This window comes from Conger conger, chromosome 10 (assembly GCF_963514075.1).
Source record: "Conger conger chromosome 10, fConCon1.1, whole genome shotgun sequence".
Taxonomy (NCBI): domain Eukaryota; kingdom Metazoa; phylum Chordata; class Actinopteri; order Anguilliformes; family Congridae; genus Conger; species Conger conger.
The window spans coordinates 20,921,164-20,944,821 of NC_083769.1; the positions used below are offsets into that span (position 1 = coordinate 20,921,164).

General features: G+C 41.3%; 1 protein-coding gene across 1 annotated transcript; it reads left to right on the top strand.

Annotated features, from left to right (window-relative positions):
• Positions 1 to 7,187: 7,187 nt before the first annotated feature.
• Positions 7,188 to 23,507, top strand: slc26a10 (solute carrier family 26 member 10). The gene is made up of 18 exons (XM_061256665.1): positions 7,188 to 7,501; positions 9,118 to 9,228; positions 10,291 to 10,442; positions 10,963 to 11,127; positions 12,303 to 12,455; positions 12,781 to 12,863; positions 13,277 to 13,424; positions 14,026 to 14,139; positions 14,644 to 14,721; positions 14,945 to 15,040; positions 15,353 to 15,459; positions 15,690 to 15,759; positions 15,869 to 16,039; positions 16,515 to 16,569; positions 17,032 to 17,120; positions 17,349 to 17,403; positions 19,111 to 19,217; positions 21,012 to 23,507. Exons 1-18 carry the CDS (start codon positions 7,237 to 7,239, stop codon positions 21,048 to 21,050), a joined length of 2,058 nt encoding a protein of 685 aa, XP_061112649.1. The 5' UTR covers positions 7,188 to 7,236; the 3' UTR covers positions 21,051 to 23,507.
• The last annotated feature ends 151 nt before the right edge of the window (positions 23,508 to 23,658 follow it).

A 23,658-nucleotide genomic window follows, 5' to 3' on the forward strand; every position in this document is an offset into this window, starting at 1 on the left:
CTCTGTATTTAGAAAATCCACACAATACAAAAAATGTAATTGTTCTTTGCATGGCAAGGGTCCAGCAGACTAGATACATAATAGTTTTTAATTCTAAAACTCAGAGAAACTTCAATAGAACATCCATTGTGTACTTATCTCATATCTTTGGAGGAATTATCACTGCACTTGTAAGTCGCTTTTGATTAAAAGCATCTGCCAAATGACTGAAATGTAAATGTAAAAAATGTTGTCCATTTCGCCATTGCATACTTCTACAAAAGTACTTGTACATATGAATGCTATTATCCACATTTTGTATAGGCTCTCTGGAACATGATGAGCCCATGTATGAGCTTCTCTGACCAGTATTGGTAATGCAGTTGCACAGAAAATGCATTACCTCCATCCATGTGTAAGAAAAAACAATATAACTGAAAAGCATTTTAGCTAATGACATTACATTTCCAACAGTGTATAGTTTATTAGGCTTGCATATACAAGATACAATTATTTCATCTGCAAAACCGTTGCATTTTCAATGTGCATGCTGCAACTGCTCGCAAGGTTGACGTTTTACAACCCAAAAAAATATGATGCCTTATTTTATGCCTTTCTTATGCCTGTATTTTGCGATCTAAATAGAAGACTTCCTCTGGAGGCCTTCCAAGGAATCTCTCATTTGAGTGAGAGTGAGTGAAGAAGACAAAGAAAACACCTTTGACTTCACAACCGAGGGCATTTCCAGTGACGCAACCCCAGTTTATATCGGTGCGCATCTGAATACATTCTGAAAATATTTTATTATTAGTCAGTATGCCTCTAAATAAGGAACCGGATTGCTTTTGAGTAATAAATAGCATGTGAAATTATGGAATGTGCTTGACTTGTTAATGTGGGTTGGGAAATTTACAAAAAACTTAAATCAATGGACCTCAATGAATATATTAGTACAAGATGTTATTATTGTTATTATTGTACTTATTTTGTATGATCTTATTGACCTGTTGCTGTCTGGGGAGAGTGCAAGGAGAGGGAGTTTGAGACAGAGAGGTAGGGGGAGAGTGACAGGTGGGGGGAAGTGCAAAAAAAATTTTTCTGGATAAAAAGTGTTGTATAATTTAGGATATGTGACCCGTAATATCATTTAGTTTCCATGTGTCCTTTTGGAGTCTCCAAAGGTCCTTTGGGAATACTGCCAAGACATAGCTTAGAAAAAACAACACAGAATGTGTGGTGATATTGTCATAAAATTTGAAATAAGATTTGTCCAGTGTTTGGCTGTGGCTTGATTCTGTTTCTAAGCGCACCAGCCACAGCCACAATAATCTATATCCACTCAAAAACAGAAAATATTTTCAGTGAGAAAAAACCTTCCACTTTCACTGTGTGTGAGCTTCTGTAACTTTGTTTTATTCATTCATTCATTCATTCATTATCCTAACCCGCTTATCCTGAGCAGGGTCACAGGGGGCTGGAGCCTATCCCAGCATACATTGGGCGAAAGGCAGGAATACACCCTGGACAGGTCACCAGTCCATCGCAGGGCACACACACCATTCACTCACACACTCATACCTATGGGCAATTTAGACTCTCCAATCAGCCTAACCTGCAAGTCTTTGGACTGTGGGAGGAAACTGGAGTACCCGGAGGAAACCCATGCAGACACGGGGATAACATACAAACTCCACACAGAGAGGCTACCCACTGCACCATCCACCTCTAACTTTGTTTTAGTAATATTTAAAGTAATTGTGTCAAAAAAAGAGGTTAACTAACTGAGGGGCCACTCCTTTGTGAAAGCACCTACTTTCAATGCTTTGCGTCTTTTATTTATCCAAGTGATTACTCATTTTTGGCCATGGCCTGCTGTACACGTCAACACAAACTTCACAAACACATTATTCAGAATATAACTGACTGCTTTTATTAATTTGTGAATTTGTTATTCAACATTTATATAATTACAATGGATATAGGTATCCTCTGTGTGACTTTTGAACAACAAGAATAGATTTCATAAAATTGTCAGCATTAAGTAGATACTTTTATCCAGTGACAAGGTTGCTTCAGCGTAAAATTTTGCACACGGGGCACAGATTGTATTTTGGCACATGGGACACAGATTGTATTTTTACAGATTATTTATACAGCTCATATTCTACTGAATGAATTCAGAGTATTTGCCCTGCTGAAGGGTATAATGGCAATGTCCCAGCTAGGAAGTAAACGACACATTTTGGCTCACAACCTAAGTTTCCTAGCCTACACAGTACTACAACACTAATATCAAAACATTGCTCCAAATACTTCCAAATAATTCCGAAATTCCAGCAGTGCATCACAGGTTCTGCCACATGTTTAACACAGTGACTTTTTCTTTTTGCAGGTGTGGTATCATTCTCAAGTGTCTCTGAAAAGCTAAATATAATGACCTATTAACCTATTGATGATGATGATGATGATACTACTACTACTACTAATATAATAATAATAATTGTTACGGGAGAAAATGATTAGAAAGTAGGGAAGAATAACACCGCAGTGTAAGTGAGGCAGTCCCTGGTGGAGCCCACCCTGGGGGGTAACTCTGGACATCCTCCCCCTGCCAGAGCATTTTTCCTGTCAGGCTGATTAATATCTTGTTTAAACAGTGGCCAGTCACACCATGCTGTCGCGGCGTTCATAAATTCTCTGGAGCTGATCAACACAATAGCCGCATTCCTAAAAAACAAAAAAACAGGCAACACTTCGTATCATGGCATCTACTGCGCTCTGCAGATAGGAACATTCTTTCCAAGAAGTGCCACATTTTATATGAAAGATGTGTCATCGTATCAGTCTGGAATGACGGATCAGGAATGCAGGTCCACTTCCTTGTTAAGTGGTCGCCACAAGCTATGTGCACTCTGGTTGTCCTAATAATAAACAATGGTAATGACATACCCCAGGGCATTTATTGTTTAAATTTCAATGTGGAGTAATTGAGGAATTTTAGCAAGATATTAAAAAACAAGCTCGCCATAAATGCTATATTTACCACCATTGTAGTATTATTGTGATTATTATACCCACACATTAAAATATAAAAACATGAATTAATAAAATAAACAAATATTATTGTTGAATATAAAAGTTTCAGTATTAGTTCCAACCATATGTATTTTTGATGAAATTATAAAGGAGGGTAATACAAATAGTACATTCAGAATAATTTGGATCAGCAGTGGTATGAAAATTCCAAATAAATTCATACTTATGATAGTAATTAAACATGGGACATACACATTACTGTATGTGGTAGTGCTGTCATATTTACCGACATATCTAGTTCTATGTTGTCTGTGATGGGGCTAAACTCAAATAGCTTTTGTGTGAGACTTATTTTTTGACAATAAGCTTCTTATGTAGTTGAATAAGGCCCTTATCAAATTATATTAGTATGAATAAAAAATGACTATTTTTCCAAGATGTCTAAGCCCAAAGGGCACGTTTTCATGAGAATGTCTCAAATGTTCTTGACTGGCCGGGTCAATCACTCATGCATAATAAAATTGAACATGTGCTTCACTGGCGGAAGACGAGGCTGAAGGTAAAATGGAACATTTACAAACAGGTACTGAAGATGGCTGCAGTACAGACATGGCAGAGCATCAGCAGAAAAAATATCATGACCCAGTATCAGGTCCGCTCTATGGGTTGCAGACTCATGATTTGCACCTAACTACTGACATTATTTCAGATTGTGTTAATTTGTCCAAATACTTTCGCTCGCCTAAAATGGCAGGACTATGCATATGCAGGGCTTTAATTCCTATAAGGATCACCCAATATGGATATAGATACCTAGAGTGGACAGTCTGCAGTTTAACCTCATTTTCATTGTTTTATTTCAATTCCAATGTGCTGGACTACAGAGCCAAAACAACAAAGATTATGTCACTGTGGCAATACTTTTGCATTTAACTGTATGTCAAACAAAAGCTCTATTCCATTGTTTTGTTCTCAATGCCTTGGCAGTAACAGCTTTTTCTGTGTTCCACTTTCAATGCCTAGATTGCTTTGAATCCTGTTGTATTTCCTCCTCATTTGGGGTTTAATTCCAGCATAAGGTGGACCCAAATGAACTTGTGTGGCATAGCATATGGTTTCTGGTGTTGCCAATGTGAATTTTACATCTAATCCTTCATTTTGTGCCCCTTCCTCTTCCTTTTCTTCTTCTTCTTCTTCTTCTTCTTCTTCTTCTTCTTCTTCTTCTTCTTCTTCTTCTTCTTCACCTTTTTATTCTTCATCTTCTTCTTTTCTCTTTTGCCTCCTCCTCCTATTGTGCCTGTGGCCAAGAGTTCCCATGACCCCAGCCGTACACAGTACTGAAGCGTACAATCACTTGTTCACACCCTACAGTCCACAAACACAGCATCATGGGAGAAACTAAGAGCTGAATCCCTGCTGCTCAGCTTGCGCTCATCTACTGAGGACTCCTGGTGAAAGTCAGCTAATGAAGAAGCCAAAGCTCAGGATTGAGCCCATAAGGGCCCAGTTTGCGTTCCTCACAGACACCTTTACTCGCTGAGCTGCCTGATAGTCAAATCCGCTGCTACACAATGACTATAACTACAACCATAACGATGTGAGCATCCACACTGCTGAACGATAACTTTGATTGGCTGTTGGTGTTTTATCATTCACGCAGCTGGAAAAAAAAGGCTCTGAAAGGGATCCCAACAATATTGTTTGTCACTGTCATCGTTGTTATAGTTGTGATGTGGACTTCGCCATTTAGTGACAGTGTTTGATGCCAGTATTTCGCCCGCTATATATAGGAAGTCGTAGAGAACTTTGAGTACATATTTATAGTTATGGTTATAGCTATCATTCTCTGTGTGGATGGGCCTTAAGGCAAGATATGGCAGCATCACACCCCACCCCCCCCTCCTCCAACCCACACAGAGGAGGCACCAGGGCGACCAGCCCCCAGCATGCAGCTGGGCCGTGGGTGGCGGACGTGGCCGCCCGCGCCTGCGTTCGTGTGGTCCTGCACGGAGCTCCGGCCCTTCGCCCCGGGAGTAGCGCGCTCAGGGCAAGCCGTTGGGCCCGAACCAAAACAAATCCCCCGTCTGCATTGTGTTATTCTCTCCGCACTGATTGAACCGCTTTAATAGATCCTTATCTGCGGCTCGCCTCATTCAATGGACTGAAACACAGGGAGGTTTCGAGGTAGTGGCTTTCCGCTGCCCTGCTCTGCCCGTGTGGCACGTTCCCTCTTCCTCCCTGTCCGAAACTCAACTGATTTAAGCCCATACCTTGGTTGACACAATCTGCAATTATGTGTTGTCTATGGCCACAGTCAGCACTGGCATGGTCCAGATTTTAACTGAGACTGTGGGGCTCATCCATGCACCACAGAATGATGCCTTAACTGAATGACTACAATGTAAGACAGATGCGCACCAAAAACAGCCCATGCAAGGTGCTAGGCCACAGGAACATATGACAGTTTTGAGGGCTTGATAAATGACATCATTATTTATTTCTGGAGCATTAAGTGAGTGTGCCAGTCTTTTCTTTTCCGACTTTTCCAGCCTTAAAATGAGCCACTCAGCGGCCCTAGAACTGTTTTTCAGCAACGAAAAGCAAACAGATACAGAGACTGAAGTGCATCTAGATTCTCTACATTGCTTAGGTATGGCTTTAAAACAAACTTCACCCACAACTGTAAAAAAAGGTATTTTTACTATCTACAGATAGTATTTAATCTGCCAATCATGTGGCAGCAACTAAATGCAAAAAAGCATGCAGATGTGGTTAAGAGGTTCAGTCAAAATGGGGAACAAAGTCTCAAGTCTGTATTGAATTGAAGGGCCTTAAATTTACCTTTCACTTTCCTGGAATAATCCATGGGGGTGCCGTCTTTTACTAAAATTAAATGATTATGGTCAATTTAGCACTATAGTGTGGAAAATTATACAAGTAGTAACCCTATGTTAATAGCCATTTCTTTACCAAGGGTATATAAAGCAAATGGAGTTCAATGCAAAACAATCACCAGCAGTTCTTTAGCACTACCAGGGTTAATGGGCATCTAAGATGACCATGTTGAAGTGGAGAATATAATAACTTTATTTTTCCCAGGGGGAATAACGTGAAGTAGCTAGAATACCGGAAATTCACACATTCCTTCAATTAATAGAACTACAGAAATTGCATTTAGAAACTGCTAACTTAAATGACTATTATTATAAATGACAAATTAAGAATTATATTAAGGAAATTCGAGTAAGACCTTCCCTAGTCTGCTCTTTTTCACCATTGCCCATTGTAAGTTACATATCGATGGATAAAGCTCACTTAAAGATCAGGAACACTTATTTTTGGCAACATCTGGCATACTGGCTGGAGCAGCAGATTCTGTAGGCCTACCATAGAGAGAATCCAGAAAGTGATTTGGCCAATCCATTCATAAAAACAGAGCTGTATAAACAGGTTGCAAAACTGAGTGGGCACATGCACACACACACACACACACACACAACTCGAGTCAAGTCCTGTAGCTTGATCAATGGAGCGCAGAAAACGTGTGCTCACATGTCACAAGGTCTGCTTTGAATTCAAATTTCCCCGTTCACTCTTACCATGCGATTTAAGACACACACTCAAAACACAAAGACCAGAAATCAATCCTCTTCGGAAATGGCCCCTCCTATAGTCGCTAATAGCCTATATATGGTTTGGAGTTTCACCTTCGCATGCAACAATAGTAGCTTCTTTCATCTCAGAGTGCACCGCACACAGATATGTACATTGTGCGCTTCCCCCCTCTGCAGCGCTACCCAGGAACGACCTTAAAAGAAAGATCTTTGAAGAATTAAGTTGTGGATGTATCCTGTGTGTGTATGCCGACCGGGGACCTTGGCTGGTCACTTTTTTGTTTCCCTCTTTCAGAAATAATAATAAGCCTTGAGCGGTAGGACCCAGAGGGCCACCAGCAATCATCGCTAAAGTTGGACAAGAACACCTCAAGGGGTCTCCGCCAGACGTGCACGTGAAAAGAAGTTCAGCTAAATAATAAAAAAGTTCAACTTTGAGCCATTTAATTGGCTCAGAACATTTCACAGGAAAATGCAACGGTGTTTGATGCCAGAATTTCGCCCGCTATATATAGGAAGTCGTAGGGAACTTTCTGCTTTTTTCAACTAAACCTTTCCTAGCAGTTTAGTTGACGAATTGCACTTTTTGACATATTCACCTGACAAGATGAGCGCTTCAGTTGCCGTGTACAGGAATATTTACACCGAGGATCGCTTCAAGCAGTCATACGGTACCGAGGACAAGGCTGGTGAGGGCGAGCGGCTCAGAGACAAGCTGGTCAAACGGTGCAGGTGTTCCCAGCCTGCATTCCTTCACCTGTTGAAAGAGCGAGTGCCCATTTTCAACTGGCTACCGAAGTACAGGTTTAAGAAATGGATATTAGGAGACATGGTAGCGGGTGTTACTGTCGGTATACTTCACATACCTCAAGGTGGGTCTACTTATTACCTATTGTATGCGCAAATGTATTATTATGTTTTAAAATAACAAGCCAATTTACGACATCGTATTTTGCTTTTTAAAGTACGTTTGGCAGAAACTTTGATAGGCTGATAATTTTGTGTGACGTTCAGTCAATACTATGAAATGAAATAATACATAATACATAATAATACATTCATACATTTACGATTTTAACCGAAAGATATTTAAGTTCGGACTTTAGACGTTCAATACTGTAGAAATGTTGTTTTGTTTAACTTTTGAGTAGTTATTGGGCCTTTCCTGTATTATAAGGTCTTGATGTCAGTTGTAATATCTAAAGTGGTTAAGTAGGCTATTTATAAGAATGGTAAAACACGTTTATACGGAAATGTAAATGTATCTATTTCATTATGTTATGTAGTGAATCTTCTTGATTAGCCTCATTAGAAGTCCAGTGGTTTATTTTATCCCACCTAAACATCCCGTTTGCAACCCCAAACAACCCATTAAAATAACAATTCAGATGTAATAAAACTAAAATTTAATTTCAATAATAAAATCATTAATAAACATATAAATGTTGTCATCGACAATCTGTGGGATAGCAAATGAACAACACTGAATCAAAGCTTGCTGTCCCCAAATCACTGTATCCTGTGATGTCGCCTTAATTGTTGCATTTTACCAGATCGACGGGTTGGGGGAAACTGACTGACAGTTGCCTGCTTTAAGCTTCTATACTGGACCTTTCAGCGTTTTGAGTGACACCTACTAGACTACAACCATGGCTGAATTCAGAATAGTTAGGGTTATAGTAGTTAATTCCCTCAAACACATTTATATTGTAGGCTTATATTATATTTCACTCAAGATTATATTGTCCATTCATACAGTTAATTCAAGATGTTCATTCAAGGAAAAACAGATCCTTTATTACACAGAATTTACCTCCCACTGACAAGCCTAGATTGGAGAAGATGATTGGAGATGAACAGGTAGCTAGGGATTGCCCGGTAGGCTAGGGTATGGCATGGCGATGGAGAGAGGCCATAAAGGTTGCATCTCACAGCTATCCCCTTGACCAAAACGAATTATAATGCAACAAGCGATAATGTCCCATTCTGCCCACCAGCGAATGATGGCCAAAGAAAAGGCAACATACATTTTCCTCTGGTGTTTTAACAAATAGGTTAGGCTATATAAATATTGGCCGAAGCATATTAAATGCAGCGGCCTGTAGCGTAGTGGTTAAGGTAAATGACTGGGACACCAAGTTCGGTGGTTCTAATCCCACACAGCCACACAGCCGTTGGGCCCTTGAGCAAGGCCCTTAACCCTGCATTGCTCCAGGGGAGGTCTCCTGCTTAGTCTAATCAACTGTACGTCGCTCTGGATAAGAGCGTCTGCCAAATGCCAATAATGTAATAATGTAAAAATGCACACACATGGCTTTAAAAGTGATTGTGCTATCAATAAGCAAGAGGTCCGCCTAATGCTAATGTTCTCTTTCCTGTTTTGAAGGATGTTGCTGGGCTGGAGTCTTCATGCTGGTTGACAGGAATGTGTTTGTCCTTTGGTCATGGTAGTTTCTTCTCTCTCTCCCCCTCTCTCTCTCTAACGCAGGGATGGCGTTTGCCCTGCTGACGTCAGTGGCTCCCATCTACGGCCTGTACACCTCCTTCTTCCCCGTGGTTCTCTACATGCTCTTTGGCACCGGTCGCCATGTCTCCACAGGTCGGGTGCTGCGCTGATCCTTTCTCTTTTCTCGCGCGCCGTGTGTGCCACTGCTCCCCACGGAGAGCAGCAGTACTCATTCAGCCAAACGATCAGCCAAACGATCAGACCACCATCTCACATGCACTAGGTCAGGGGTGGCCAACCCTGGTCCTGGAGAGCCGCAACGCGTGCTGGCTTTCGTTGTTACTCAGTTAATTGATCAGTTAAAGCAGTTGATTACACAGTTAACTCAGCTCACCTGGTTTTTGGGTCTGAATTGGCTGTTGATTTTAGGCTGAAAACTAAAGCCAGCACAGCTTGTGGCTCTCCAGGTCCAGGGTTTGGCCACCCCAGCAGTAGGTGGACTGTTTCTGTCCTGGTTGATGATGGATAAGACTGATGGATTAGATGGAGATGGAGCAAGCTTGTGCGCAACAGCTGCTTTGCAGTTTTACGCTTTGGGCTAGAACAAAGACATATGCTTATGTTCTAGCCCTATGTGTGTCTTCATGTGTGTGCCTGTGCTTATTTGTGTGTATGTATACACTCACTTTATTAGGTAGAGCTGTACACCAGCTTGCATTTAATCAGCCAATCATGAGACAGCAGCTAAATGCATAAAAGCATGCAGACATGGATTGTGCACTTCCCCCCTCAGCAGAAACTCATCTTAGAAACTGTAACAACAGTCTCCAGAGTTTGGAGAGTGCGAAAAACAAAAAACATCCAGTGACCGGTTCTGCGGGCAGAAACATGTTGTTAATGAGAGCGTCTCTGAACACACAACGTGTCAAACCTTTAAGTGGATAGGCTACAGCAGCAGAACACCTAATAAGTAAAAAATAAAAAAAAAGCAATAAATACCTAATAAAGTGCTCACTGAGTGTATGTGTGCTTATGTGTGTTTGTCTGTGTATGTGTGTGTTTGTGTGTGTGTATCTATGTGTGTTATGTGTATGTGTATTTGTGTGTGTATGTGTGTGTTATGTGTATGTGTATGTGTTTATGTATGCGTGTGTATGTTTGTGTGTGTATGTATGTGTGCTTATGTGTGTACTTATGAGTGTGTGTGTGTCTCAGGTACCTTTGCCGTGGTCAGTCTCATGACAGGCTCAGTGGTGGAGCAGCTGGTTCCGGTGGGGCTGAACTCCAGCAGTGCTGAGGCCGCAGAAGCGGAGGCTCAGAGGATCGGAGTGGCCTCGGCCGTGGCCTTCCTCTCAGGGATAATGATGGTACAGCAGCCCTGGGGACATCCTGACACACATACATAACACACAATAGTGGGCTCAGCCAAAAAATAAAAATAGGATCAGGAAGATGAGGATTATGATCATGTTCATATTCATGATGATCATCATGTTCTTATTGATGATGATGTGATGTTCTTATTGATGATGATGATGATGATGACAATCATGGTAATGATGGTGAAGATGATGATTATGATCATGTTCATATTGATGATGATGATCATGTTCTTATTGATGATGATGATGATGATGACAATCATGGTAATTATGGTGAGGATGATATAATGATCATGCTCATATTGATGATGACGATCATGTTCTTATTGATGATGATGATCATGTTCTTGTTGATGATGATGACAATCATGGTAATGATGGTGAAGATGATTATGATCATGTTCTTATTGATGATGATGATGATGATGTTGATGTTCTTGTTGATGATGATGCTGATGTTCTTACTGATGATGATGATGATGATGTCACTCACCCCCTGTCCCAGATCGGCATGTTTACGCTGCAGCTGGGGTTCCTGTCCACCTACCTGTCGGAGCCCATCGTCAAAGCCTTCACCAGCGCTGCCGCCTTCCACGTCACCGTGTCGCAGCTGCAGAGCATGCTGGGACTGCGGCTGCCTCGCTACACTGGCCCCTTCTCCCTCTTCAAGGTCAGCGCTGCGGCCATCAGAAACAAAACCGTGACACTTTACAGTAAGGTCACGTGACTTGGCGTGTCGTAACTAATGTATTTAACTAACTACTGAGTAGTTAATCTGTGCAGCTTTGTTTAAGTATTTGGAAGTCATTAATTAATGTTAACAACTACATTAGTTGATGTCAATTAATATTTGACATATAAATAGTTAATGTATTCGTCTAATGATTTACTAATTATGTTTCTATCCTATGATTTACTAATGTATACTTATTCCTGGAATTACTTACATACAGTTGCTGGTTATATAAATGCAGTTATACAAGTCATACAAATAAAATTTTTACTTCATGATTAATAAATGCCTTTCTACATCAATTAATTCATGTTAACAACTACATTAATTAATGGCAATTAGATTGTAGATTTAGTGTTGTAGATTTAATTTTAAATGGATTTTTGCCCATCAATCTACTCTCAATAACCCATTATGACAAAGTGAAAACATGTTTTTAACATCAAAAACTGAAATTTCTAATTTATGTAAGTATTCAGACCATTAAGTCAGTACTTTGTAGAAGCCCCGTAGGCAGCAATTACAGCTTTGAGTCTTCTTCTGGCCGTCTCTACAAGCTTTGCGCACCTGGATTTGGGCAGTTTATCCCATTCTTCCGGGCAGACCCTCTCAAGCTCTATCAGATTAGGTGGGAAGTGTCTGTATATTTCATTTCAGTATATTTGCAGTATATTCCATGTGGAGTTTCATATGATTGCTGTGTGAAACTATACTGGGTGCTCTCCCAGAAAAGGTAATAGACTAAGGGTTCGTAAGCAAGTATTATGAAATGGTTTTTGGAAGGAGCCTCTGGAGTTTTCAGAGAATGGCGCAAAAAACAAAAAACATCCAGCGAGCAGCAGCTCTGTGGGAAGAAACGTGTTGTTAATGAGAGAGTTCAGAGGAACAGGGCCAGACTGGTCAAAGCTGACTGGAAGGTGACAGTAATGCAAATCACCATGCATTACAACAGCGGTATGCAGAAGAGCATCTGTGAACACACAACGCATCAGAAGCAGCATAAGACTTAATAAGTCTATAAAAGAAGTCATATATAAATACCTAATTAAGTGCTCACTGTATGTATGTGTGTGTGTGTGTGTGTGTGTGTGTGTGTGTGTGTGTGTAAGCAGACCCTGGGCTCAGTTCTGGAGAATCTGCCCCACACAAACCTGGCTGAATTCCTGATCTCGCTCATCTGTCTGTCCATCCTGGTGCCAGTCAAAGAGGTCAACACACGCTTTCGCCAGCGCCTACGTACTCCCATTCCCGTGGAGATTCTCACTGTGAGTTCGGGAAAAAGCCAAACTGCCTTTCTCTGCTAAACGGTCAAAACTAAATGACTAAATTATTCAATGATGTGTATTTGCAGCACAGCTCTGTTGCAGTAAGACTGCTGTGCATAGTATAGTACCACAAGCATCAATCACTTTTTACCATTTCCTGTAACTATAGCTCAGTAACGATGACAATTCAACAAAGCGTGACACTTAAGATTGTACATTGTGTTATATTGAAGACGTTATATTGAAATGGACCAGCAGTATGTTTTGTGATGGTAGAGCCTACCAGCAGTAACCCTGCTGCACTATCCTCTCCTCCCCCCTGTAGGTCATCATCGCCACGGGCGTGGCCTATGGCTCGTCCCTGGACTCCAGATACGATGTTCAGATCGTGGGGCACATTCCAGCCGGGTAAACTTCCCACATCGTCAGTCACTGCAACCAGGCCCTTGGAAAAATTTTCCTTATCTTTGCCATTTTTAAAATGGGTATTACAAAATTTGCGGTTTGCAAATGTATCTTTTGTAGGTTTTTGTTTGAGCCAACAGAAAATGTGCTGTCACATGTGTTCATATGTAAATTTTAACCTGGAAAAACCAGGTTTTAATTTCTCTTCCACATGCCATTTTGTGTTTGTCTTTGTTTTAAAACAGTCTGGGTTGAAACAACATCAACACAAATGTACTGGAGTTGCACAATATGAAATTGTACTTTGCCTACAAACTGAAAAAAAAAATATTGCCATCCTGTTCTGGTGGCCAAAACAGCCGACTCAGAGAACAGATGTTTTCTGACCATGGGGTTTGCTGTTGTTGCATATGAAGCTTCCCTCGGCCCAGACTACCAGCCCTGCAGACTCTGCCTGAAGTGGCTGGGGACACAGTGGCCATCACCTTCGTGGGCTACGCCGTGTCCGTCTCTCTGGCCATGATTTACGCCGACAAGCACAGCTATTCCATACAGCCCAACCAGGTATGTCTACACCTGTAATGCCCAAAAGATCTGATATCACCCTACATCAAAAAGCCTATGCAGCAATGGAGTCTGTATACAGAAAGTAGGGCTTTTTTTCTTCTTGTTGAGTGCAGCAATGCAATTCATCCTTGAACATGTATTTTTAAAAAAGTGTATAAAAGCAACAGTTGGCTGATGGTTCATTGGTTCATTTTTGACTGGTAGATAATTCATTGGTTGATAGTTTATTGGTTTCTGGCTGATAGTTGATTGTTGATTGTTGATTGTTGCTGGTTGATGTTAAGCAGTAAATGGTTGGCATTTCTATAGCTTTATCCAAAGCGCTGTACAATTGATGCTTCTTGTTTACCCATTCATACACACACCCACACACCAACGGTGATTGGCTGCCATGCAAGGTACCAACCAGCTCGTCAGGAGCATTTAGGGGTCAGGTGTCTTGCTCAGGGACACTTCCCCCCCGGGATCGAACCTGCAAACCTCCGACTGCCAGGCGACTGCTCTTACCGCCTGACCCAATGTCACCCCTCATTATGATAGTTGATTGTTGATGGTTGAAAGTCGCCAATGTGTGTTGTGTGGTCCTATACTTGCGCAGGAGCTGCTGGCCCATGGGATTTCCAACACCGTGTCGTCCCTGTTCACCTGTTTCCCCAGCTCAGCCACCCTGGCCACTACCAACATCTTAGAGAGCGCGGGGGGGTTCACTCAGGTATCCGCCCCTCTCTGCCTTGGGTCTCCAGGCCAACATTCCATAATATGTTCTTTGGTTATTAAAGATTAATATTATTATTATATCTTTGGTCTAGGCCAGGGTTTCCAAACTTGTCACCTGTGGGAACCCCAGGGGTTCCTCAGTAGAATGGTAAACATGACCCCTTTGAAGAATATTTTTTTTATATTTCTTTACTGCATGTGCTTCATATTCCTCACATTAAGTTCATATAAGCCTCTGTATCTGAGGTGGGTTCGACACTGGTACTTGAGGTTTGGGAAGCCCTGGCTGTTCCTTTCTCCATTTTTTCCCCCCAGAGTTTCTTTACAAAATCTGACTGAACAAGGCTTAATTGAAGCAAGTGTCTGATTGGTGGTTTAGGTCTGTTTGTATGGGTGGAAGTTGTCAAGTGGAGTGGAAATTGTATTATCGGAGTGTTGGTTAGTGTTCTTGTGGCAGCAGGGAACAGACAGGTGATACTCCTCTCTGTTTGGACTCCAGCTCTCAGGCTTTTTCACCAGTCTGGTAGTTCTGGTCGTGCTCCTGCTGATTGGACCTCTTTTCCACTTCCTTCCCAAGGTGAGATAGCGTGTGCGCATAAGTATGCGTGCATGTATTTGTATATGTTTATATGTGTGTGCATACGTGTGTGTGAAGATTTGTGCATGTGTTTATGTGTGTAGGTGTGTACATGTGTGTATTTTGTTTATGTGTGTGTCTGTAAGTGTGTGTGTGTGTGTGTGAGTGTGTGTGTGCATGTGTTGAAATGTTATTTCACTGTATCCTTCCTGTCTCTCTGTAGGCAGTTCTGGCCTGTATAAATGTCACCAGTCTGAGGCAGATGTTCATGCAGTTCCAGGACCTGCCAGACCTGTGGAGGATCAGCAAGATGGACTTTGTTAGTGTTTCTCTTTCTCTATCCCCCTTTGTACCTCTGAGTGACCAAAAGTGGTGGCCCCATGGGTCTCCATGGTGACTTACTGTGGAAGAACACAGTGCATATCAGCTGCATGCATATCAGTCTATATCCAGTGGTGTACTATTTTTGTTTGAAACATTAGGGATTTTTCTAGTTGTAATAATGCATCTCCATTCCTTCGACATGTGTGCATTTGTAATTGTTATTATAATAATGAATGATTATTATTGTAATTATTATTATGAATGATTGTCTTATTGCATATATGTGCCTATGTTTGTTTGTATGCAGTTGGTGTGGCTGGTCACCTGGCTGTCTGTAGTTGTCCTGAATGTTGACCTGGGTCTGGCTATCGGTGTGGTCTTCTCCATGATGACAGTCATCTGTCGCACCCAGAGGTGTGTCTCACATCTCCTCTACCTGTCTCCTGTCTCACATCTCCTCTACATGTCTCCTGTCTCACATCTCCTCTACCTGTCTCACATCTCTACCTGTCTCTTGTCTCACATATCCTCCACCTGTCTCTTGTGTCACATCTCCTCTACCCGTCTCCTGCATCCCCCCCTCCCTCCTCCTGCATCCCCCCCTCCCTCTCTGATGCTCACGGCTGTTAATGCTTGTCCCTCAGGGCAGACTGCTCAGTGCTGGGGAGGGCATCCAACACCGAGATCTACAGACCTATTGAGCAGCACAGCAAGGTGAGGGGACTATACACACACACACACACGTAGACACACGCATGGACGCACGTACACACGGACACGCACAAACGCTAATATCCACTCTGTCGCTCTCTCTGCCCCACAGTGTTATGAGATCCCAGGTGTGAAGATCCTGACCTACAATGGGCCCATTTACTACGGAAACCGCAGCTTCTTCAGAGAGGCTGTGACTCGGCTGCTGGACCTCACCCCCGAGAGGATCCGCAGGTCAGAGAAAATACAGGAGAGGAGAGACAGGGAGGCCATCGCTACTGTGGTGAGAACACACACTCACATACACACACACCCACATACTGCACGCACACACTCACACACATACTACACATTCACACACACTCACATACTGCACACACACACACACTCACATACTGCACACACACACTCACATACTGTACACACACACACTCACATACTGTACATACACACACACACTGTACATACACACACACACATACTGTACATACACACACACACACACTGCACATACACAATCACACACACATACACACACACTCACATACTGCACACACACACACACACATACTGTACACACACACACACACTGCACATACACAATCACACACACACACACACACATACTGTACACACACACACACACACACACACACACACTGCACATACACAATCTCACACACACACAGTATATACACGCACAGGTATGCGTGCACACATACACAGAAATGTGAAAAACAATGCTTTTCTTTATGTAGGAAGCTGGAGTGGCCAACACATCATTTTCATCAGAAAATGAATTTATTAAATCAGGTGAGCTCTGAGTGAATGCTTTGAAAGGAATGATTGAGAGAGGGAGGGAGGGGGGTGATATAGATTGCAGGGACTGGAGTGACTGGAGTGTCTCTTTTCCCTGTATCATACAACATAGAGTCCGGTCCAGAAGTATTGGCACCATTGCTGTCCTCTTCTATAGTGTAATATGGGATTTTTGCTCATATTGGGGGGAGATAATTCCTCTAAATAGACCATTAGATCTTTAGAAGACCATTCAGTAGAGTTGTGAAGGGAGGATAGACAATTCATAGGATGCCAATAATTTTGACACCTATCTTTTTGGGAAAAAATCGGTAAAAACCTTTTCTCTGAGCAATAACATTAGGGACCATCAGTGAATTAAGGAAATGTCTAATCACCACAAAAAAATTGAAAATGTACACTTTGATCTTTCTGTACCCTGTTTTTCATCTTTGTCTCTTTTTTCCTTCTGTGCAGAAAGCAGCAGCAGTGATATCCAGGCAGTGCTAATCGATTGCAGCAGCGTGATTTTTGTGGATGTGGCCGGAGCCAGGTTATTTATTCAGGTGCACATGCACACACACACACACACAAACACACACACTCACACAAACACAAACACACACACACTCACACAAACACACACACACACACACACATTAGAAATGCTGAAAATGCTGTTGCACATAGATACACATGCACATACTCATACACACACACACACGCATGCACACACATACGCAGGTTCTGTATGTAAGGCTCCACCTTATGTCTGCCTTATGTTCACCTTTTAGGTGTGTACGGAGTGTCAGAAAGTAGGAGTTCAAATATACCTGTCAAACTGCAATGGTAAGTTTTCACACATACCATGATCAGGAATGGGGTGAATGCTTTACCTCCTCATAACCAATTACCTGTTTAGTCACTTTCTAACCATGACAGTCAAGAACATATATGTGACCTGCTCTATTGACCCTGAAACACATTTTTAGTTTTAGAAACTAATCAAATGAGTAGAATATAAGCTTTCTAATGACACCAAAGTTATGTCTCTACTTCAGATATCAAGTGAGTTGTGTGCTGTTGCATTTTGAGTGCTACCAAACCATGTTTTTGAAAATAAATAAATAAATAAATAAATAAAACACCTCAAAGTTTCATCGTGAGAGTTAAGTGAGGCAGGGAGACACCGGGCTAATGAAACTAAATGATAACTTGTCATCTTATGTATAAACCCTTTAAAAATATTTTTACTCTGAACATGTACACTTGACTTTACAGTTTTTTACAATCACTTCACAATCTCACAAGCTTGTGCACAATTTTCAAAACCTTAGACACAACACTCAAAATGGTAAGCACAGCCCGTTTGCCTGTTCAAAACATGCATTGTGCATTCATATCTTTGAAGAAATCTTGCAGTTCCAAACTCGGTGGTTCAAATTCCTAATTTTTCATTAAATACTAAAGGAACATTTGTTTAGATTTCCTACCAAAAATAAACCTATAGATGCACTGTTTAGTTGTTTTTACAGTACTTTACTATAGCATGAAAAAATACTTGATACTTGTTTCAATATGGTCTTTTTGTGGTTCTAAGTGGAAGAGAGTGGAATCATTGAAACTGTGGGTTTGTTTCATTTTTTTTTTTTTTACAGTTAACACAAGAGCACTGTATGCGGCTGAACTCAGGGTTTTTTACATAATAGTTCTATGATTGACACAAACAATTTTAGTGCTGCTGCTTTTCCTTTGAGACATGTTTGCAGTGATTTGGTTGTGTTGATCCATTTTGTGAATTAAATGAACTGACAAACCCCTGTGACAAAGGATGGTGATGCAATATTTCTTTCATAATAATGTGGTAAAATTGATCCTGTTCCAAAATAAATGGTGTGAATCGATTTATTTATCCTAAAACATTCATGATCTAAACATGTAATGTTGATACAAGTAATCTGTTTCCATAAAACAAGGTTCTGAAATTATGTCAAAGTTATTGTAAAAAAACTGTAAGACATACAGTTCATGAAATCAAAAACTAGCCTCCAAACAATGCACAACTCTGGTGTTACTTTCACTTTGACATCTTGCGTTTAAACACTTAAAAACTATATTTTTACTCTGAATTTGGCATTGTAAGCTAAGGAACATAAAGCAATGGTAGGCTGCTATTTTGAGATATGCAAAATGCCAGAGGTGGAATGTCCACCGGTCAGAAAGTAAAAGTCCTGCCATGTGTTTATTCCACCCATGAACTCAGTCAGCTGATCTGTCTAATTACTGTAGTTCCACCTCCCGACCAAACAATTCTGCAAATGAGCAAATCCAGGTGATTGGCACAAAATACTGGGGAGGACTTTTACTTTCTGAACCTGGATTCTCCATCTCTGGCAGACTGTGATCTTGATACCACAACTACGCACAGAAAGATGTTTTGTGACATCACTGCCACTGTTAAAAGAATATAAAATAATCAATGTTTTATATGCAGCGTATGTATTTTTGTGGATTTGAATGTAATAGACGTGTGTAACTGATGTATGTCCTCCACAGAGAGCGTGCTGAGGATTCTGACCTCCAGCGGTCTAATGGACCACATGAGCCCGCAGCACATCTTTGTCACTGTCCACGACGCCGTGGTTTACATTCAGCAGCAGAAGGTACCGGATCTTTCAACACGCCGCCATTATCTTTTCTACCTGTCTGAAGTTGAAGTTAAAGTTCCTTTAAAAGGAAAATGACGATGACTGGAATGCTATGCAAATGTTCATGCAGCAGAACCCTTCGAAATGTAAACTCACCGAGCACTTTATTAGGAAATATTTACTTTAATACACCTACTTATTCATGCGATTCAGCAATTGTGTGGCAACAGTGCAATGCAAACAATCATGTAGATACGGGTCAGGAGTTTCAGTTAATGTTCACATCAACCATCAGAATGGGGAAAAAATTTGATCTAAGTGACAGTGGAATGATTGTTGGTGGCAGACAGGGTGGTTTGAGTATCTCAGAAACTGCCGATCTCCTGGGATTTTCACACACACTATTCACTAGTTTGCAAAGAATGGAGAAAAAACCAAAAATAATCCAGTGAGCAGCAGTTCTGCAAACTGAAACGCCTTGTGAATGAGAGACGTCAGAGGAGAATGGTCAGACTGGTCAAAGCTGACAGGAAGGTGACAGTAACGCAAATAACCACACATTACAACAGTGGTATGCAGAAGAGCATCTCTGAACACACAACGCATCATAACATAAGTGGATAGGCTATAGCAGCAGAAGACTAAGTAATAAATACCTAATAAAGTGCTCAATGAGTATATATAGCATACATAAATAGAGTGCATACAGTGCAGTCCGTAACTATTTGGACAGTGGTACAATTTCTGTTCTTTTGGCTCTGTCCTCTAGGATTTGAAATTAAACAATGAATATGAGCTTAAAGTGCAGACTGCCACCTTTAATTTGAGGATATTGAGATCCATATCAGTGTAGGAATTACATCCCTTTTCATACATCGTTCCCCCATTTTTGAGAACCAAAAATAACTGGACAGTTGGCTTTTCAGCTGGTTCTGATTTGTCAGGTGTATTCAGTCGCTTCCTTAGTGCAGGTATAAGGTAGGCTTTCAATATTTAGTCTTGACTATAGGCTTCTGATTACCTTTGGAGTTTGTTGTTCATGTTTGTTAACATGAGGAGTTGTGCCAGTGAGAGTCTAGGAAGCCATTATGAGTCTGAGAAATAGGAAAAAATCCTCAAAGACACAGGCCGAACAATGGGTTTATCAAAATAATCTGTTTGGAACATCATTAAGATGAAAGAGAGCATTGTTCATTGTTTCATTTCAAATCCGATGTCCTAGAGGACAGAGCCAAAAGAACTGAAATTGCACCACTGTCCAAATACTTATGGATTTCACTATAAATAAAAACAATAATAATAAACATTTGATGGCTCATTTAGCCTCAGTGATATCAATGATGTGGCTGTGCAGGCCGAGGCTTGTGAACTTTAGCATGTGGTGGAAGTGGCTGCAGGCCTAGAATGGTTTACCCAGTCAAGACATTGCAGTTACTCAGAGGAAGAGGGCCGTGTGTGGGGAGTTGTGTGTGGTCAGAGGGGAAGAGGACCGTGTGTGGGGTTGTGTGTGGTCAGAGAGGAAGAGGGCCGTGTGTGGGGGAGGGGGTGTGCGGTCAGAGGGGAAGAGGACCGTGTGTGGGGTTGTGTGCGGTCAGAGAGGAAGAGGACTGTGTGTGGGGTTGTGTGCGGTCAGAGAGGAAGAGGACCGTGTGTGGGGTTGTGTGCGGTCAGAGAGGAAGAGGACCGTGTGTGGGGTTGTGTGCGGTCAGAGAGGAAGAGGACCATGTGTGGGGTTGTGTGCAGTCAGAGAGGAAGAGGGCCGTGTGGGGAGTTGTGAGTGGTCATGGGTTCTGTTTCTGTTCTGTTCAGGAGAAGCCCACAGAGAACACAAGCACAGTGTGGGTGTGAGGTGTGGACAGCAACCCCCAGGAGGGGGAGGCGCAGCCTGCAGGAGGAGGAGAGAGGAGGTGGTGTCCTAACAGTGACAGCGAGCTCTGCCTCGGCCTGTGTGCGTGTGTATGTGTGTGTGTGAGTGTGTGTGCGCGTGTGTATTTGTGTGTGCATGTGTGTGAGTGTGTGTGTGTGTGTGCGCGTGTGTATGTGTGTATGTGTGTGTTCATGTGTGTGTGTGTGTGTGTGTGTGTGCGTGTGTATGTGTGTGTGTGTGTATGTGCATGTGTGTGTGCATGTGTGTGGGTGAGTGCTCTGTTCATATCATCCTTGGTGCTCAGTGAGGTGGGCTCCAGTCTTGCATTTCCAGATTGGGAACGGTTGAAGTGTCCACTTCCACGAGACCAGTGAAGGACCAGAAGCGCCTCTTCATAACCACAAGAGCCAAACGCCATGCAGCCTGGGTCAATTTGTATTTGTTATTCCCGATCCATTACCCTATGCAGCCCATGCAGTGTGCCATTCACCTTTCTATAGAATCCCAGTAACATGAGTAAAATGAATGGGAATAGTGATGGCAGGGAGAAATTGTGAAAAATAGTAGCTTTAGCATACTTTATATATGTCAATTTTGTAAAATTATACTTAAAGTGTGCTGAAATGCAGCGTATAATGTTTTTCCGCATAATATTCTTTCACATGGGTGAGGTTCCATTGGTTTAGCATTGAGCTCCAGTTCATTGACTTGTTTTCTCTTCGTTTCAAATCAGTGAGTCACGGCTAGCGTTTGCAGCAGTCTGCTATTCTCCATTTAGGACTTGGAGACGTTGCACATGGACCAGGCCGTGTCCTGACTTCACCTTTATGAGAAAGTAATACACTGTTGAATATTGAGTGAAGTGCAGTGCCCTGCAAACGTATGGGAAGAAAAATGCTAAATGTTATTTTTACTATAGACTTTGGATGTAAAATTAAAAGTTAAAAGTATAGACAATCAGCTTTTATTTCATGGTATGTGCATGTGTTTACCGTTTTACAGAAACATATGTTTTTGTTTTGAGTCCCCATAAGTATATAGCTAAAAACAAATTTCACTGTACCATTCCCATACTTTTTGAGGGCACTGTACATATGGGATGGATTGTATTGTACTACATTTATTTAACATACAATTGTGTCATATACAGTGGCTTCAGATAGTATTCAGACACCTTCACTTTTTGCACACTTTATTGTGTTGTAGATTTAACTTTAAATGGATAAACTTGGCATTGTTGCCCATCAATCTACACTTAATAACCCATAATGGCAAAGGGAAAACATTATTACAACTTTATAAAAACTCTAAAACTGAAATATATCATTGAGTGTAGTTTTATTAGGGTTATTGAGTGTAGATTAATGGGCAAATTAATTAAATCTACAACACAATAAAGTGTGCAAAAAGTGAAGGAGTCTGAATACTTTCTGCAGTCACGGTATGTACTGTTTATTTGTATAAAAAAAAGTGCAATTTTACAATGTGTTCTTCAGAATTGAATACAATGACAGTACAAAGAAACGTTCATATTTTGTACATGCTTTGTGTTCTGTCATACATGCATTTTAAGTTTCTGTAGATTTTTATGCTATAAGTTCTGATATCTATTTCAAATAAGCATTCCTTTGATGTTGTAATTATTACATGTACGATGACATGCTGTGGAGTAGACTCTCCTAATGAGCATTTCTCTCTCTCACACTCACACACACGCTCTCATACACATGCATATACACACACACACACACACGCATACACTTCCTTCATCAAGTGCACAAATATAGACACGCACAAAATCTCCTAATAAGGCTGTATTTGTTTAGCACATCTGACCCTTGGGCCCCACACTTCCCTGCTGAAAAAAGCTAGGTTTTGAAACAGCTGGTAGCTGGTTGACAGCTTCATATTCAACATGGTTCTACCAGCTGAAGCTATGTTTTGAAACAACTGGTAGCTAGTATTTCAAGCTGGTCATAGCTGGATTTTACACCGATCCATCTAGGAGCGGGTTTTCATTGGCTGTGTCCTAACCATATCCACGGTGAGGTGAAAGGCCAAACGAACTACACGAGATCAGCGCTCCTTCCTCTTTAAATATGGCCCAGAGTGAATAGTTCCCTGTTATAGTGCTGCAGTGTAGTAGTGTGTGTAGAGTTGGTTATCTTAGCGCTTCTAAATTATTTTCTTTTGTTTCATTTTGATGTCTTTTTTACGTGGCTGGAAGAGTGGCACGCATTTTCCGTCTTTTAACTGACTTTAATCATGATGGGGGAAAGTATGATGATTTAAGAGTTTAAGATGACTTAAAATTGCACTGAACATTAGCAGCAAGGCTACTGTATATCGAGACTCTTGACTCGCACCGTATGCTGTCTGACTTTTTTTTTTATCATTTTGAAATAAAAATACCTTTTCAGTACCCTTGTGGTTGATAACCCCTTTAAAGTTGTCACCTTGTATGTTAATCTAATTGCGGTAATTGTTTAATTAAACAGATTAAATGTATACTACTTCTACCATCACGTTATTATCGGTTTCCCATTTTATAATTTAGCAAAGTACTTACAATTATCATCTCCGTCTTTC